The 18556-nt window shown below is 46.5% G+C and overlaps 3 protein-coding genes and 1 long non-coding RNA gene across 5 annotated transcripts in view; 1 reads left to right on the forward strand and 3 right to left on the reverse strand.

Moving 5' to 3' along the window:
• LOC311323737 (transient receptor potential cation channel subfamily M member 4-like) overlaps positions 1 to 1863 on the reverse strand; it is a gene marked incomplete at both ends in the record, with an annotated part of 35780 nt that extends 33917 nt beyond the window's left edge. The window contains one exon of the mRNA XM_084456035.1: positions 1840 to 1863. Within this exon, the coding sequence (XP_084312161.1) occupies positions 1840 to 1863 (24 nt within the window). The remainder of the gene's footprint in view (positions 1 to 1839) is intronic.
• Positions 1864 to 3813: 1950 nt separating this feature from the next.
• On the reverse strand, positions 3814 to 4968 carry LOC311323738 (C-C chemokine receptor type 3-like; the record flags this gene model as incomplete). Its single annotated transcript, XM_084456036.1, has 1 exon — positions 3814 to 4968. One exon carries the CDS (start codon positions 4966 to 4968, stop codon positions 3814 to 3816), a length of 1155 nt encoding a protein of 384 aa, XP_084312162.1.
• A 4308-nt stretch (positions 4969 to 9276) lies between these two features.
• LOC311323691 (actin-binding LIM protein 1-like) overlaps positions 9277 to 18556 on the forward strand; it is a 95621-nt gene continuing 86341 nt past the window's right edge. The window contains exons 1-2 of one of the 2 annotated variants that reach the window (XM_084455986.1): positions 15262 to 15340; positions 15508 to 15590. Coding sequence is in view for 1 of the 2 variants with exons in the window: in XM_084455985.1 (XP_084312111.1) it covers positions 9413 to 9425 (13 nt within the window). In the remaining variant the exon portion in view is untranslated. Of the gene's footprint in view, positions 9426 to 15261; positions 15341 to 15507; positions 15591 to 18556 lie in introns of those variants that run through there. The other variant, XM_084455985.1, reaches the window with a different exon arrangement.
• On the reverse strand, positions 12431 to 15045 carry LOC311324136. The gene is made up of 2 exons (XR_014630980.1): positions 14944 to 15045; positions 12431 to 13478 (listed from the first exon to the last, which is right to left on the reverse strand). It is a non-coding gene; the product is annotated as an uncharacterized lncRNA (long non-coding RNA).

The raw sequence follows: 18556 nt of genomic DNA on the forward strand, positions 1-18556 counted from the left end.
TTATTAGTCAACATTGTATTTGTTGTTCATTTCTGTATATATGTCAGATGTTGTGTGTGTGTGTAGTGTTTGTTCAATTAATTTGAATTAAGTATAATTTGGGGTAAAATTACTTTTAGTCAATACCCTTCTTAAGTTTATGTATCTGGCCAGGACCTATATATACCTTAAGTTGTTCATTTGTTAGGGGGCTTCTCTTTTGTTTAGTTCTGTTTTGTTCGGCATTCTATGGTTTGGGCCCATTCTTTGGAGGATGTTTTGTTAACTCTTTTTTGTTTGGGTGAATAAAACCCTTATCTTTACATTAGCTTTATGTCCTCATCTTTTTGGCTGCTTGGTCCATCACAGTGTTGTTATAACACCTCTGTTAAAAAAGAGCAATCTTGACCCATTTGTTCTTGAGAACTACAGACCAATTTCAAACCTATTCCTATGAAAATTTCTTGAAAAGATTGTATATCAAATCAAATCAAACTGTATTTGTATAGTGCATTTCATACACAGAGGTCTGGTTTTAGAATGGACCACGGTACAGAAACTGCCCTGTTAGAGTTGTTTACACAGTTCTTAATTGCCTGTCTTCCTATCTTACTGGAAGGTCTTTCTTGTTTTTATTGGTAACTCTGATTCAGCTGAAGTCGACATTTCATATGGAGTCATCAAGGGTCAATTCTTGGTCCACTGCTGTTTAATTTGTATATGCTCGCACTTTGGTCTATCATCAAGCAATAGGATATTTAATCTCAGTCTTATGCTGATGACAGTTGTACATAGTATCTGTTTCTGCCAACAACCTTAGCCCAGTTAGCAAACTCATACAATCCATTGCTGATATTAAACATTGGATGGCCATTAACTTTGGCCATTAACTTTTTACCGCTAAATAAGAATAAAACAAAACAAAATTATTTTGGGCTTTGAGGGACCAGATTCACCCTTTATTAACTCCCCTGTCAGTAAAACCGTGTGAGCATGCAAAAAACGTGGGTGTGCTTGTAGATGCAGATCTTAACTTCCATAAGCAAATTTATATTAGCTCAAAGACTTTTATCATCATATAAATATATCTAGAATTAGATGCTTCCTGTCACCACAAGATTCTGAAAAATGGGTTTATGCTTGCATGTCTAGTAGACTAGATTACAGAATAGTAACAAAAAACAAGACATTTAATATCACTCTTATTTTAATTTCTCTTCACTGGCTCCCAGTAAAACAAAGAATTGATTTTAAAATACTTCTAGTAAAGGTCTTCTCAGTATTCCGAGAATATATTCTAAATCAGCTTCTGGTGCCTTCAGTCATAATAGTCATACTATCTGGAATTCTCTAATACATGAGCTAAGGTCTGCTACAACTGTGTTAAAGCAGGCAAAAAAAATGATTTTGTCATTGAGCACATTGAGTCTGGGTCTATCGCATGAAATGTGCTGTATCAAACAAACTTGACTTTCAGCAAGCACACTAACAATTACAAGAACATCTCATCAAAAAAGCACACACAACGTACTGCTACACTTTTATTAGTGTGCTTGCTGAAAGCCACCTATCTAAACTTTATTCAGTGCAGTTTTACATGCTTCTTCCTGCTATTACATTTTATTTTAACATCACTTATGCTTTTGACGTTACGGTAACTCGAAAGGCAAAGAAATGAATGGGAGTCTATGGATGAAATATCCTTTTGATCACTACTTTCTCAATTTTTAAGCTACAGACTCAGTTGAAAGCTTAAACTACTCATCCTGACAAGCTTATTAACTGTGTGAAACCCTAGAACTAGCATATTAGGCTAATGCTACTGCATGAAACGATTGTAGACCTGCAGTTCATCCCCACCTGATCCCTCTGGATTTGAGCCATGATTCTTCCTCTCCCGCCTCCTCCTACTGCCACGCTCATCTCTTCATGAAAAGTCAGAGAAAGAGATTCTTTGGTGTGGTGTTGCGTCCTCTCCGTTTACCCTTCAGCTACTGCATCCTCTTCCACTCGATGCAATGTGTTAACTCAGCACCAAACTAACACGACAGGTGAGGTTGTGGTTGAGCTAATGACTGAGGGAAACATTCACAGAAGTTGTCCTATCGACGCCAGATTGGAAGGAAGAGCCTAGTGTAGTCAGTAAACCAAACCCGGAGAGAGTGACTGACAACCCGACAAATGGTTTTCAAGAGCTGCAGGCTCCGCCCATCAGCCAAAAAGGCCCGGGCAGAGTGTGTTACTAACCTATCACCTACTGGCCTACTGGCTTATAGGGACTTAGTCACATCATTAAAACAATTACAGGAACATCGAATCAAAAAAGCACACACAACGTATGAGATAGAATTAAAATCCATTTTATATTATAGCTTTTAACTTTTATTAGGCTAGTGTGCTTGAAAGAAGAACATTCTGCATAGTGCATTAGTGTATTTTACCAAACACATTTGGCACCAACTCTCTAATGTCACACTGTTAAAGCTAGACACCATTTCAACTTTGTTCAGTGCGGATTTAAATGTTTCGTCCTACTATTTTGTATTTTGCATCCTATTCCTGTCCTCTCCGGGGGTCACACAGACACAAGCTCTGTAGCCCCCACTGCACTGCCACATCCACAGCTCTGTAGGATGTGTAAAAACGGGGAACCTGGTCAGAAATCATATCAACGATGTGTTTAGGGAGTTTTATGAGGGACTTTACAGATCAGAGGGTTAGGCTGAGAAAATAGTTTCCTCAGATCGAGTATTTCCTTAGTTATTATTATTTGTTATTATTTTCTTTCCTATTTTATGTATGTGTATATGTAGGGCTATATACTGTATATCAGCAGTGCCCAACCAGTAGCAGAGGCTATGCTGGTACTGTAGATCTCGAGCCATTTTTAAAAAAGCCATACAAAAAAGGCGATTTGATGACGCAGGTTGAATCAGAGGCAAGCAGTCACATCACCTCTCTTGTTGTCCAAATGAGCATCTTTTTCCTCCTCCTACTTTGTAGATTACAAGTGTGATTTGTACTGCAGTTTAGCTGATAATTTTAATGATTTAATCATGTGGGGGATGATTTCATCATTCTTTAGGCTTGTAGGTATCGGTTACAACTCGTGTTATACAATCTATTTTGTACCAGGGTAAACTAGAGGGCTGATTAGCCTAGCAAAATCAATCAGAAACTCTAAAAAAGTCAGGATTATGCAACCCTGGCTGATCCATTCAGTGCAAGTCAGCAGAGTGTATTGTGCTGTGTGATTGAGACATTTATGCAGACTAAACACACTGTTCTGACAACTAGCTGATTGTTACATGTTAAGCAGACCTGCAAACTCCCAAGAGTGAAAAAGGTGACAGGTCCGAAACCAAGTTATGGTAGGGGGGTCCGGGGGCATCCTCCTCTGGAAGAAATTTTTAGTGATTTTAATATGCAAATTACGCTTTTTGGAGCGTTTAGAAACTAGAATTTCTGTGTGTGAGTAGATATATGGCGCATAATATATCCATCCCAATTACAACCCCAAATACAATTATGTAGATGTCCAGATTCACAGTTGAAATATTTTAATCAGAATTTCAATGTTTCTTTTTCCCTAAAATGAGAGAACAGATATCTCATAAAAAAGTTAGTTATTTACTTAAGCAACCAAACAATTACTTTTTTACACATTATTCTCCCTGTTGCCTCTCAAAAAAAGACAACCAACCTCCATTGCCTGAAATGCAGGAAAGAATGAGACAGGGAGACATGATGCTCTTAGGGATGCCCCGATCTGAATTTTAGTATAATTCAGGATTGTACATAGACTGTATATATCTCCTTATTGTAGACATGCTTTTAACCCATTATTCTCACCTTTGTGAACTGTCTTTTCAGTGCACAAGGATCATGTTTCTTGTAATCTGTTTGGGATTTCTTGTCATCCGTTTTGGTAGATTGAACCTCTCTCCAGATCCACAGGTGGTGAACAGAGCACTCAGTGTTGGACGTCTCGTTGTCGGAGGCTCGGCTCAGGGAGGCAGTCTGTGCACCCAGCTGCTTACAGAACGGATATCTAGACAACATGCTGCCCAGACACTTTCTAAACTTCTTCCCCACAAACGCATAGATGACTGGGTTCACACAGCAATGAGCCAGGGCAATGAACTCTGTCACATCTAGAGCTGTTTCCAGCTGCGTTGTCCTTTCACAGGTGTTCTCAATGTGGAACATCTGTAAGGTCTGGAGAAACACCACTATGTTGTATGGCACCCAGCAGACTACAAAGAGACAGACTATGGTGAATATGAGCTTCATAGCCCCGTCCTTTTTGGAGTTCCTCGACTTCTTCAGCACAAACAGAATGTTCATGTAGCAGTACATCATAACAGGCAGGCAGACGAAGAGGCTCACTACGTTTTCACTGAAGTTACTGTACATTTCCCATGAGTCCTTGGTGTCCTCCGGGTAAATGAGCTGGCAGCCCGGGGCGTCGTCTTCCTGCCCAGTGGTGAAGATGGCGGCGGGCAGCGCGGCGGCGATAGACAGCGCCCAGATGACGAGGCTGGTCGCCCTCCCGTAGGACAGCGTCCTGGTCCTCACGGCCGCCACGGCATGGACGATGGCCAGGTAGCGGTCCACGCTCATCAGAGTCACAAGCAGCGTGCTGCTGTAAAGGCCCACCTTGTACACGCCTGCCATCAGCTTGCACAGGCCCTCCCCAGCGAAGCCCGGGTTCTGGAGGTGATGGACCCAGAGAGGAACCGTCAGAACCTGCACCAGGTCCGACACGGCCAGGTTCAGCAGACACATGTCCGTCATGGTTCTGAGTCTGATGTAGCGAAGGAGAATCCCAATAAAGGTCATGTTGCCCATCAGCCCCAGACAGAACACCAGGACGAGGAGAACCAGTTTGTAGTTGGAACCCAGAGTCAGACCGGCTCCGGTAGCACAGAAGGAATCATAATAAGCATACACCTCTGAGGTGGGCTCGGCTGGCTCGGTGGCCTCCATCGCCCTGCAGAGATAACGGATCAGGACGTTAGCGTTTGAGAATATAAAGCTGCTGATTATTTCACATTTCTGAAAGGAAAGTAAGACTGAGCAATCGATTGTCTTTAACTGCATGTGTGACAAACAGAGAAATATCCACCTAGTGCACACCTACCTACAGTAGATCAATGTATTGATACGTCCTACCCAATTAAAATGATTAATTCATCAGTTATGATATTTACTTAAACTTTATCATTAGCAAGTAACTAACATGATCGATCTCTAGGCTCTGGGCATCAGGGAGAGGCTGAAGTGGAGGGAGAGAGGGTACTGCTCCAGCTACAAGACATAGCCGTTGTGCAAAACCCATGGCTTTCTGGCAGAATTTAATGAATGAGCGCAGCATACGAAGGTATGTTTCCGGACTGCTCCACCACGGCTCACCAAAAATGCGGTCCACTGTTTCTCTAAATCCAACACAATTGGAAAACTAAAGAATGACTTGTTGTCATCTCACCGATGAGCACCCAGGGACAGCACAAACAATCATGATGGTGCACAGGGTGGGGAGATAGAGGATAGATAAAAATAGATACCGGTAGATGGATAGATAAAAATAGACAAAGATACTAGGCTGGATCAAATATGTTATCTAACTGCAAATTTGCTGTCGACGAGGCAGATGTAGCGGGGAGGTAGAACTTACTAACATGTATTTTTTAATGATTGGATCTCGGATATAATGACGTCACATTAAACGAATTAAACAACGACCATTTCAAACCCACTGTCAGGAATGTTACAAAAACTTAAATGAGAATATTTCGAATTTTGATAGAAAGTAATTACTAATACTTTTACATGTTGTTTATTATGTACATAATACACTAAATTACATAGTTAGAAGACTTTTGTGGATTTGAGTTTCCAGAGGCTTTAATCATTTATTTGGCTGCCAACAGAAACGCATATCAAATGAATATGGCTACACAATAAAATGTTTAATGGAAAATAAATTTTACAGACAAACTCAAAGAAAATGACTGAAATTGTTTCCCCAGACTCTGACTTGGGGTGGGACTCAGAGGAGGGGGAGTCTGCAGTGGTCCTTGACCTGACGGTCGTGCCCCCGCCGGTTGCAGCCTCCACCTCCAGCTAGGGCTGTAGCCAGGGTTTAAAAATAAGGGAGGTCCTTTTTTTTTTTTTTTACCAACTTTTTTACGCAACTGGCTAGCCATGGTCTAGAGATCAACGTCAGTCACTCACAAAGTCATTTACAGGACGTGGGGGCACGTGGGGGCACCACAGGTGTGTGGCCTTAAGAGTGCACCAAAGCCCTCTGGTCTCTTATGCATTTATAATTTGGCTACCACATCATAATTTGCTGAATGGGCAAAATTCATACTAAAATGACACCTAGTTATACAACCCAACCTATTCATTCAAAATGCATTATCTATAATTAAAACCAGAGGCACCTGTTGTTGGTAAAAAAATCATAATAATAATACAAATAAAAATAAACTTTACTTAAATATTCAACATTCTCTCCACTTATTGGGTTACTGAAAGTACACACAATAAAGACAGACAAAGACACACATGAGTTAATGCTACCTGTGGGTGTCTTTTCTCCTCCTCTCTGTCCTGTGGGTGTCTGTTCTCCTCCTCTCTGTCCTGTGGGTGTCTGTTCTCCTCCTCTCTGTCCTGTGGATGTCTGTTCTCCTCCTCTCTGTCCTGTGGGTGTCTGTTCTCCTGCTCTCTGCCCTGTCTGTTCTCCTCCTCTCTGTCCTGTGGATGTCTGTTCTCCTCCTCTCTGTCCTGTGGGTGTCTGTTCTCCTCCTCTCTGTCCTGTGGGTGTCTGTTCTCCTCCTCTCTGTCCTGTGGATGTCTGTTCTCCTGCTCTCTGTCCTGTGGGTGTCTGTTCTCCTCCTCTCTGTCCTGTGGGTGTCTGTTCTCCTGCTCTCTGCCCTGTCTGTTCTCCTGCTCTCTGTCCTGTGGGTGTCTGTTCTCCTCCTCTCTGTCCTGTGGGTGTCTGTTCTCCTCCTCTCTGTCCTGTGGATGTCTGTTCTCCTCCTCTCTGTCCTGTGGGTGTCTGTTCTCCTCCTCTCTGTCCTGTGGGTGTCTGTTCTCCTGCTCTCTGTCCTGTGGATGTCTGTTCTCCTCCTCTCTGTCCTGTGGATGTCTGTTCTCCTCCTCTCTGTCCTGTGGGTGTCTGTTCTCCTCCTCTCTGTCCTGTGGATGTCTGTTCTCCTGCTCTCTGTCCTGTGGGTGTCTGTTCTCCTGCTCTCTGCCCTGTCTGTTCTCCTCCTCTCTGTCCTGGTGTCTGTTCTCCTGCTCTCTGCCCTGTCTGTTCTCCTCCTCTCTGTCCTGTGGGTGTCTGTTCTCCTGCTCTCTGCCCTGTCTGTTCTCCTCCTCTCTGTCCTGTGGGTGTCTGTTCTCCTGCTCTCTGCCCTGTGGGTGTCTGTTCTCCTCCTCTCTGTCCTGTGGGTGTCTGTTCTCCTCCTCTCTGTCCTGTGGGTGTCTGTTCTCCTGCTCTCTGCCCTGTCTGTTCTCCTCCTCTCTGTCCTGTGGGTGTCTGTTCTCCTCCTCTCTGTCCTGTGGATGTCTGTTCTCCTGCTCTCTGTCCTGTGGGTGTCTTTTCTCCTCCTCTCTGTCCTGCGGGTGTCTGTTCTCCTCTCTGTCCTCATGGTCTCATTTTTTATATTTTTTTTACATAAGTCAAGGGTTTGACAGTGCATTTTCACGTGTAGAAGGTCGGAAAAACACGAGTTACGGGTTGCCTGGAACACGCCATAAATCAGCGACGCACTGAGAACGTCATCGCAATGAAAGTTTCTCTGCGCTTTTCTTCTTCCTGTTTATCTCCCCAGACAGCAAAGAATGGAAACGATAGCAATATGTTTGTGGTGCGCTATAGTGCTTGCTCTCATCCAGCAACACCACTTCACACTCCTCCTCATTCACTTCCTTACTGAAAGGAAAAAACGAGAGGTGCTGTGGCTCTCTTTCATATGCCACTCGTTCACACCAGAGCCCCCCGGGTTCGCAGCCAGGATTGGTGGGAGATAGGCCTACATAGGCCTACATACAATCACAGAACGGGAGACAACATAACAAGCAGAAATACAATCAAAACAGCAGCAATAAATAGAATAATAAAATACACTAGATTTGTGTAGCGTGCTTGTGCGTGTGCAAAATTACATTTTGTCAGTACAAAACTAGTTTGTTTAGACATGATTACAGAATTGATTTTGCAGAATAAAATAAACTGTAGGCCTACCTATGAAATAAAGGCTACTATAGATTTGTATTGTATTGCATTCTGAGAATGGCTAATGTTAGTTCAGCAATCTATAGAACCAAGATTCCTTGCGAATAAAACATGCGCAGAGCACAAAATCATGTTCCTTTTTGTGGGAATAAACCGAGAAGCGTATACATGACCCAATTAAATAATCGGTTTGGAAAAAGGAATAAACCAGGGTATTCGTTTTTTTAAATATTCGGAATATGCCCATATTCCGTTTATTCAAACGGTTTATTGATGTTTACATGGCCGCGCGCAACCCGAATATTGTCAATATTCCGTTTAAGAAAGGTTTATTGAGTGCATGTAAACGCACTGGAGTGACCCTATCCAGTTGTATTAATACATCCATGGGCACCTCACACGTGGGACCCCGGCTGCGATCTGCAGCTGGACCCTTCTCAAAGCATGACGTGGAAATCCGCACTGTGGCCCTATCACCAGTAGAGGGCGCCCTCCCCCAGCAGACATTCCCCTCAGGCTCTCAGATGTGTTGTGTCATTGACCTGAGCTCACACTCCCCTAGCGTGGTCACACACCCAGGACACAGTCTGTTCCGCACCATCGGCGTGTCTCTGCAGCCATACCCCCATACCTCTCTGGCTGGTTTGATCCACACCTGTTACACGCGGCCCGCGAGCCCATAACCGGAGATGCCGGTCGCACCGGCAGCAACACACAGGCTACAGAACTTTAAACTCATATTGGAGATGATGTCACAGTTATAACATAATAAAGTAATTACATGTTTATAGGCCTACACAGTGTGCTATTGTAACACTATGTAGCAATCCATATGACTCGATATTGGTATTGAAGGAATTTCCTATAATGTAGGACACGTTACAGGCTATTATAACCTCCTATAACTGTCTATCAAAAACAGACATGCGTTTGCAGTAGGCTAGACCCGCCCAGTGAGGAGAGGCGTTGCATCGGATGAATCACGTCGTCCAGCTGTTCAGTAGAGCCACAGCGCGTCATACTTTCATATGTGTTCATAGGCTGGCGCATTCAAGTAGGCTACCTCTCCAAGATCGCTTTCTCATCGCACATAAAACCCGTTTTACAACGAAGCCTTTCTGGATTCTAACCGCTGTCGGACCGTCATTTTTTCAAAGAGAAGAATTTCTCAACTCTGACCACGTCATGTCTACCAGAGGTAAGACTCCATGCTGCAAACTCCGCTCCCACACATCGCTCTCTGAACTTTTACTGCTGGGTTGTAACGCACCTGTTCCCCGTAGAGACTATAGCCGGCGTTATAAACTGGAGGATGACGGGAAGACTAGGCTAGCCCGTAACTATAGCTTTCTCTGAAGATGGAAAATAATATATTGGGATTGTGAAAGTAGCCTACAGTTTTCTGGATCAGCTCTGTCCACAGTGTCATAGGAGTTAATCTGAACTGTATTATTTACCGCTGTTGTGTGTGATAATGTGTAGGCTATGCTTTGCATTGCTGTGTGTGTGTGTGTGTGTGTGTGTGTGTGTGTGTGTGTGTGTGTGTGTGTGTGTGTGTGCGTGCGTGCGTGCGTGCGTGTGTGTGGCGGGGGTTGGGGGGCATAACATCCTTTACATAAAGTCGTCAAATCATTCCGTGAGAAAGATAATTAGTCAATAATGAAATACGCAAGAAATACACGTAAGAAATAGCCCACAGTAGCCGTTCAGTCCTCCTATCCGAACTTTTACTACTGGCGAGAGCAGGAGAGGAAGAAAGTGAGCGTGGTTGAATGCCAGCAGGAGAAGTCATGGAATATGACTAAAAATAGTGACCGAGGCCCGCAGAAGAAGCTTGCCCAGATCCGAGCTTTTTCCTGGCTGCTGCAGCGCAGTTCCTGAATGAACCATCCGGACAAAAATGCTTTCATTCCTTCTCTGAACTTGAATCGTTTTTAAGGCAGTGGACACCAAACACCATGCTTCTGGTCTGAATCTCATTGATCATGCTGTCTGGTTGACTGCTGTCTGGTTGGTTGCTTAATTGATCGGGAAATAGCATTGAATGTGAGATTTGTGTTGAATGAGGATACGAACAGCTATGGATGCATAACCCTAATCTCCCGTATTAATTACAGTTCACATACTGTAATTTCACTGATCACATGGGCTGTTTACTGTTTCTGGTTCAACTGGACAGAGACTGTTCCTGAGATGTTCAGCTGGATGTGTTGGAATGTCTCTACATGATGGAGTCCAACTCCTGGACAGTTCTGTGTTTATCATGGGTATCAGAAGCTTGGGTTTTATTGAATGTTTTTGTGTGTTATTGAGACAAGATGAGGAATATAAGGTGAAGGATGAGTGTAACAAGGCCATGGTCCGGCCAGGTACGTGACCAGATGTCCAGTCTACAGCCTGGCTGGGAGCTGCAGTCACACACTAGTGCTGTGAGGAACACAGGCGTGGGCTCAGTCACACACTCCATTCTGTATATTTGACCTAAATTGCATTTATGCCTCCCTTTCTAACAGTACATCATATTTTGTATATTGTACTGTATTTTGTTTGCTCTATATGATGTATTTGTACTGTTTTTGGTACTGTTTTTTCACTGTTATGTCTTTGCACTGTCCTGTCCTGCACCCTGTCCTATGTCGTCTGCATCAGCCTAGTTACATTTCTAGTATGTGTGAATCATATACAGTACATGGCTAATAAAACAGATCTTGAATCTAGAGTGTGGTTAGGAACACAGTTACAGTAGGAGTATGGTGATACACAGTCATACACTAGAGTGCTGATAGGAACATAGTTAGGAGGTAGACTGGTGTTGATCTGGATGGATGATCGGTGGTTGGCAGTGAACCAGTTAAAAGGAGTCCCTTCATAGTCACACGCTGACTCTGTGTTTACACGGCGTTATGGTCGTTATCATACGCCAACAGAGTTTTGGTAGAGTAGCCTGTGTGTTCTAATTTAAAGACACATTCTAACCTCTTCCTCTGCATACGTGGAATCAGATTTGGCTCCAGTCGTGTGTTTGACTGGAAGTGTCCTGTTTCCTGCCAGAATGTTAGTGTTGCTGGTAAAAGTACAGTCACGTGGTCACATGAGCTAAAGTGTTAATGCTTTTGAGAGCCATAGAGTCTGCGTTGTCTGGTTGACATAAGCTACTACCCACTAACCCCCCAGACATGACCTCTGACCGTTTATATATGACCTCACAGACCTGACCTCTGACCTTCTATCTGTGATCTCCCATACCTGACCTCTGACCTTCTGTCTGTGACCCCCCCAGACCTGACCTCTGACCTACTGTCTATGAGCTCCCAGGCCTGACCTCTGACCTTTTGTCCGTGAGCTCCCAGACCTGACCTTGTGTCTGTGAGCTCCCAGACCTGACCTCTGACCTTGTGTCTGTGAGCTCCCAGACCTGACCTCTGACCTTGTGTCTGTGAGCTCCCAGGCCTGACCTGAGTAGTGACCTTGTTGGGAGTGGGACCATCTCTGTACTCTCGGCTCCGTCTGGAGAGCAGCTTTAAACTCTCCAGGTGCAAGCAGTCAGTTGAAATGCAAACTGACACGTTGGGTTGGCCTTTTCTCTGTCTCACATTCCCGAGATGTACAGTATATTCAGTAGCTCCTATCGGCCTTCATGCTCTCCCTCACTCTCTCTCTCCCTGACTCTCCATGTCTCTCTCCCTGTCTCCCTCTCTCTCCATGTCTCTCTCCCTCTCTCTCTCTCCGTGTCTCTCTCCCTCTCTCTCTCCCTGTCTCTCCATGTCTCTTCCTTTCTGTCTGTCTCCCTTTCTGTGTCTCTCTTCTCTCTCTTTCTGTCTCTCTCTCTCTCTCACTCATTCTCTCTCATTATCTAATTACCTGCTCTCCCTCACTGTCCATCTCTCATTCACTTATTCCTCCTCTTTTTCCTCTCTCTCTCTTTCTCTCTCTCCTCCTGTATCATGCCGGCCCTGGTAAAGGCCAGTTAAAGCTGTCAGATAGATTCATGTCATAGGAAGCTAGGAATAGACCTCCAACCACATCCAGATATGATCTCTGATGAAGACAGAGTTCTCCAGGCCTTTCTGTATCTACCCTGACAGGGTTCTCCAGGCCTGTCTGTATCTCTGCAGCACCATTCAGCTAGAACTCGGAACAAACACGACAGGCTCGACATTACTACTAACTTCACGAGTTCAAGAGACAACACCAACGACTGGAAACGTTTAAGGAAGTTTACTGGGATGGACGGAATGAACAAATGACAATAATGAACAGAATGATTGACAATGAACGTTGTATTAATGAATGAAATTAGTGTATCCAGGCATGAGACTATGCGTGTGCCAGATGAGCCGTTCGGGTTATCGGCCGGGCTTCGAGGCCCTCGGCAGACCGCTGCGTGGTCCCTGGATGGCAGGTAGAGCAGCTCAGACCCCTGCGTGGTCCCTGGATGGCAGATAGAGCAGCTCAGACCCCTGCGTGGTCCCTGGATGGCAGATAGAGCAGCTCAGACCCCTGTGTGGTCCCTGGATGGCAGATAGAGCAGCTCAGACCCCTGCGTGGTCCCTGGATGGCAGATAGAGCAGCTCAGACCCCTGCGTGGTCCCTGGATGCCAGATAGAGCAGCTCAGACCCCTGCGTGGTCCCTGGATGGCAGATAGAGCAGCTCAGACCCCTGCGTGGTCCCTGGATGGCAGGTAGAGCAGCTCAGACCCCTGCGTGGTCCCTGGATGGCAGGTAGAGCAGCTCAGACCCCTGCGTGGTCCCTGGATGGCAGATAGAGCAGCTTAGAGCCCTGTGTGGTTCCTGGATGGCAGGTAGAGCAGCTCAGACCCCTGCGTGGTCCCTGGATGGCAGATAGAGCAGCTCAGACCCCTGCGTGGTCCCTGGATGGCAGGTAGAGCAGCTCAGACCCCTGCGTGGTCCCTGGATGGCAGGTAGAGCAGCTCAGACCCCTGCGTGGTCCCTGGATGGCAGATAGAGCAGTTTAGACCCCTGCGTGGTCCCTGGATGGCAGATAGAGCAGCTCAGACCCCTGCGTGGTCCCTGGATGGCAGATAGAGCAGCTCAGACCCCTGCGTGGTCCCTGGATGGCAGATAGAGCAGCTCAGACCCCTGCGTGGTCCCTGGATGGCAGATAGAGCAGCTCAGAGCCCTGTGTGGTTCCTGGATGGCAGATAGAGCAGCTCAGAGCCCTGCGTGGTCCCTGGATGGCAGGTAGAGCAGCTCAGAGCCCTGCCTGGTCCCTGGATGGCAGGCAGAGCAGCTGGAGAGCAGAGGAGGGGAGGGGGTGGGATGCAAGCATACGAACAAGGCAGGTTTATACTGTGGATAATTGTCAGGAAACTACCTGACAGGCATGGGGGCAACAGGTGTGTCTAGTTGAGTTGATTAGCAAGGCGTGGCCAGGTGCTTCTGGCTAGATTGGAACGGTGGTGGTGTTGTTTTTTCTCCTCACAAACCTCAGTTAGGATCTAACTCCATTTCACGAGTTCAAAAGACAAAACCAACGACTTGAAACTTTTAAGGGAGTTTACTGGGATGGACGGAATGAACAAATGACAATTATGAACAGAATGATTGAGTCAATGAAAGTTACATGATGTCTTAATGAATGAATGAGATGAGTGTATCCAGGTATGAGAATCTGGGTGTGGCAGATGAGTCCTTCGGGTTATTGGCCGGGCTTCAAGGCTCTCGGCAGTAGGGATGCATACCGAGAACCGGTATTTTTTAGGTACCGGCTCCTTATTGTGTTGGTTACCGAATACCGCTAAGCTTTTGGACAAACGGTGCTGCTATTGGGTTTTAAAAAAAATAATTATGACGAGTCGCATCCGCCAGGAGATGACTGATGACGCTGCCCCCCTCTCCCCCTCTGTCCTCTCCAGTTAAAATGTCAAAAATCAGAGCAAGGCTATCAAAGGTGTGGGCTCACTTTAGCAAACAATGAAAACTTGTCCAGATGTAATATCTGTCAGAAAGTAGTAATATCTGTCAGAAAGTAGTTGCGTGCAAGGGGGGAAACACCAGCAACATCATGAAACACCTCCTAGTTAGTCATGATATCAAGGTGAAAGAATGCATCGTTTTTGACTTCCTAAACAAAGTGGCTATACCTAACGTTAGCAGCCCCGTTTCATCAAACCAGCCTCCCGACTCCGAGACTGCCTCAACGTCGTCAAGTCAAGGTAATTCGTTCAGGATTTTCATCAATTTTACCACCGCTAATAACGTTTAGTTAGTTAGTTCGTATGCAGGCATCTCTTGACCGTCTAGGTGCGATAACGGAAAAATATAACGTTAAACATTTCTAACCAGCAGCAGCAGCCAATACAGCTCCAGCTCCACCAACAACCCCCTTTACCATCGCCAAACAATGCAAAGGGAAGATGACAGTGGAAAAAAAAGAAGAATGTCACAGGGCTGTTACCAAGTTTATTGTAAAGGACCTGCAGCCCTTCACAGTTCAGTCCAAGTGGTTTAGATACGGTAGGCAATAGCATACGTTAGCTTAGCTTAGCATAAATCGCTTACTGCTAGCCTATGTAGTGTTAGCACAAGTTTGAAGTTAGTGTAAACTGTCCTGTCGAACAGTCCAAGAAAGAATCAAAAAAGAACTGGCAGTTTACAGAGGCCTTCCTCCTATCCCTACCGAAAACGACCCTGTCCACTGGTGGTATGGTAAGACAGACACACTCCCCTTACTCTCGCAGCTGTCCTCCACCTACCTCTGTGTCCAGGCCTCTTCGACTCCGTCCGAAAGAGTGTTCTCAACCACTGGGGACACACTCTGTCCAGAGAGATCTCGGCTGCTGCCAGAGAAAGTAAACATGGTGCTTTTCCTGAACAAAAACTATTAGAGCCAAATGTGACAGGTGAAGCTCCTCCTCTACATTGTTCTGTTTACATACACGCCTCCTCGAGTCAACATTGTTCTGTTTACATTTCTTTACCTACTGTCTGTTGGGTTGAATATATGAAGGCAAGAGCTTTGGTCATCTCCTTTAATCTTTTTCTGTTTGCTTCTCACTGAGAAGCATTTGTAAAAGTTTAGCTTCAAAGCTAGAAAAGATTTTCCTGCTGACTGCTGAGTTTCACAATGTTGCTGGGGTTACCCCCTTGAAGGTAATAAAAAAAACTTTTTTCAACATCTTTTCACGTCTTCAATATTTTCACCAAATTACGTATAGTAATATCGATAAGAGTATCGATAAGTATCGGTATCGATAAGCGGTATTGATATCAGTATCGGTATCGATAAAATCCTAACGATATGCATCCCTACTCAGCAGACCCCAAAAAGGATCGGACTCACCTGACTTACTGCGCGGTCCCCAGGATGTGATGGGCTTGGCGAAGGTCTTGTAAGTCGGATGTAAGTGTGGTAGGCGTGATATGATCATCTTCCCAGTGTGATCAGAGATTCCGAATCGGGACGCAGTAGAGCCGGCTCCGATCCGGAACGAGTGGTCTGAGTATTGCTCTTGAGAGATCCCGGATCGGATGAGGATGAGTCAGAGGTGGTGGGGGAACCAGAAGCGGCTGGCGATAGTCCCGGTCTCATTGATGAAAAGAGGGTCGGATGGAGAAGCCTGCTGGTTGAGTCAGGAGTTTAGGAATTTAGTTAATGGGTCGAAAGGACTCAGTTCAGTCGGAAGAGGAAGATGGGTGAGGTTCTACACAATTGGTCAGTCTTGCTGTGTTTGAGCATGAAGTTGAGGGCATCATCTGAATGGTGTCGGAGATCAGAGAGGCATGGGTGGATGGAAGGGTTGAAGGCAGAAGAGTTGGCGGTGAACTCTGAGCACCACAGGAAGCCAAAGAAGTCTATCAGGAACATGGCCTCGAGGGTTAGGTTGACGGAGGGATTGATGTAGCCTGATCGGAGGGTGTGGACGCAGGCAGATAGAAGGTGGGCGGTGAGAGGCAGACGTTGAGAGAGGGCAGGTTCTTGTCTCTAGTGACCTGTCACTTGGACAGCTGGGTTTAGTTGAGGATGGTGGCCGAAAATGGAGGAACCGGGGTTGGATGAAGGTGGGAGTCTGGGGCCAAGCGTCTGAAAGAGAAAACGAGACAGGGAGTCCGCAATGGTGTTGTGGTGGCCAGGGATGTGTGCGGTGCGGATGATAAAGTTTTGGGAGAGGGATATCCATGTGAGGCAACAGATGAATGGCATGAGGGTGACGGAAATCTCCAGGGCCTGACTATCTCCCCCAAGCTTATACTCCATGCCACACCTGCCTTGAAGTCCTGGTTAAGAGCTTTCCTCTCTTCCTGCTTGCGCCAAATCAACATCCCCAAAATCTGGAGAAGAGCCCTAGTTGTCGCGATCCCTAAGTTGCACAAGCCTGAAGGGGACCCCAAAAGTTACTGCCCCGTCTCTCTGTTATGTATCCCCTAGAAGATCCTTGAGCGTCTCATCTATGCCCGCGTCGAACCAATCATCAACCCGCTGCTCCCACAGGAGCAGGCCGGGTTCCGACGTGGGAGATCGACCGTAGATCAAGTCACTCTGATGACTCAAGACATTGAGGACAGCTTTTCGTCTAAAAAGAAAGCCGGAGCCGTCTTTATAGACCTGACGGATGCCTACGACACAGTATGGCACCGCAGCCTCACCTGCAAGCTGGTCTGCCTGCTGTCGGACAGGCACATGGTCACAAAACTGCAGCTTCACCTTCACCACCGGTAGCAGACCGCGAAACAGGTTGAGACGCCTTGAGAACGGCGTCCCCCAGGGATCTGTCCTGGCCCTACGCAGATGACCTTGCGCTGGTGCACTCCGCTGGAGATTGGCAGGCCGTGGAGGAGACCTTGAGCCAGGACATTCAGACACTAGAGGCATACGTCCGGAAATGGAGATTGAAGCTCAGTGAGGCAAAGACGGTGTCGGCGGTCTTTCACCTTAACAACAAGGAAGCCAAACATGAGCTCCGAGTGCACATCGATGCAACACTCCTGCCATGCAGCGCCGAGCCAACCTATCTCGGTGTGACACTGGACAGGTCGCTCATGTTCCGCCGACACCTCGAGTCACTGCGCCATAAGGTAACAGCTCTTGCAGCCAGCATCGTTGAAGTTATTGCAAACCATCTTGCCACTCTGATGAAGGACTGGGCGGCCCTGGCGGTTGAGGCCCTGAGGGGAAGACATGAGAGCAGCAGGCTGAGGGGTCACCAGGGCCGGGGGAGCGGCCGGGGAGAGGCGAGCCACGGCCGAGGGTCGGGGGGTTGAAACGAGGTGAAAAGTAAACAAACAGAACAAACAGAAATGTGGCAATAAACCAGAATGCAGAACGAAGAAGAAACGACGGACAGCAAGTAACAACATCAAAACAATCCAACAGGAAGTAGGCGACGGAGCTCCGAAACGAAATGCAAGCATACAAACGAGAGAGAGAACAGTAGTTAGGCAGGTTTATATACTGTGGATAATTGGCAGGAAACCTCGCAGGCATGGTGGTAACAGGTATGTCCAGTTGAGTTGATTGGTGAGGTAATGTTAATCAAGTCTCTGTTACCAAGCAATGAACATGAGACATTCATAAATACAGACAGACAGACAGACAGACAGACAGACAGACAGACAGACAGACAGACAGACTGGCAGGCAGGCAGGCAGACAGACAGACAGACAGACAGACAGGTGAAGCATCTGCCAGGCCTGCTATGTGAAAGGATGATTGTGCAGGACCGGTCCGTGTGTCAGTGATTGGCTGCCAGGCGATGGAGGATGGTGATTGGAGGATCGGGTCTGGTGAAAGCAGAATGGCTTTATCTGCTGATCCAGGGCTACACGCTGCCTGATCCTACCGGGAAATCCCCGCCCACACAGCCTGGCCCCTTCCCCACCACATTCCTGCCCTGATGTCACCTCTGGGGTGAGGTCACAGCAGGAGGGGGGTGCATGAGAGTGTACTGCTTCACTAAATGCCTGTTACACTGGCAAACCTTTTACTACAAAACATCGTTTAGGTCCAATTTATAACTTTCCTACTCACTCACTCACTCACTCACTCACTCACTCACTCACTCACTCACTCACTCTCACACTCTCTCTTCACACACACATGCACACGCACACACCACACACACACACGCACCTGCTTTGCCCCCATTTCTGCTCATCCCTTGCAGGTGCTGGACTAGCAGACGGAGGCCATCACTCTGATTCCAGCTGACTGATCTTCCTCCTCCTCCTCTCTCTCCAGGCGGCTGCTGACTCTGCAGTCCCTCCTTCTGACTAATGTCATGTCTGCTCCACACTACTAAAGCGGTGGTTCCGGTTTATTTCCATCCACGTGCGCTGCACTTTTACGGAAACGTACGGGAGCGCTGACCC

The sequence above is a fragment of the Borostomias antarcticus genome, assembly GCF_949987555.1.
Source record: "Borostomias antarcticus genome assembly, chromosome: 22".
Lineage (NCBI taxonomy): Eukaryota > Metazoa > Chordata > Actinopteri > Stomiiformes > Stomiidae > Borostomias > Borostomias antarcticus.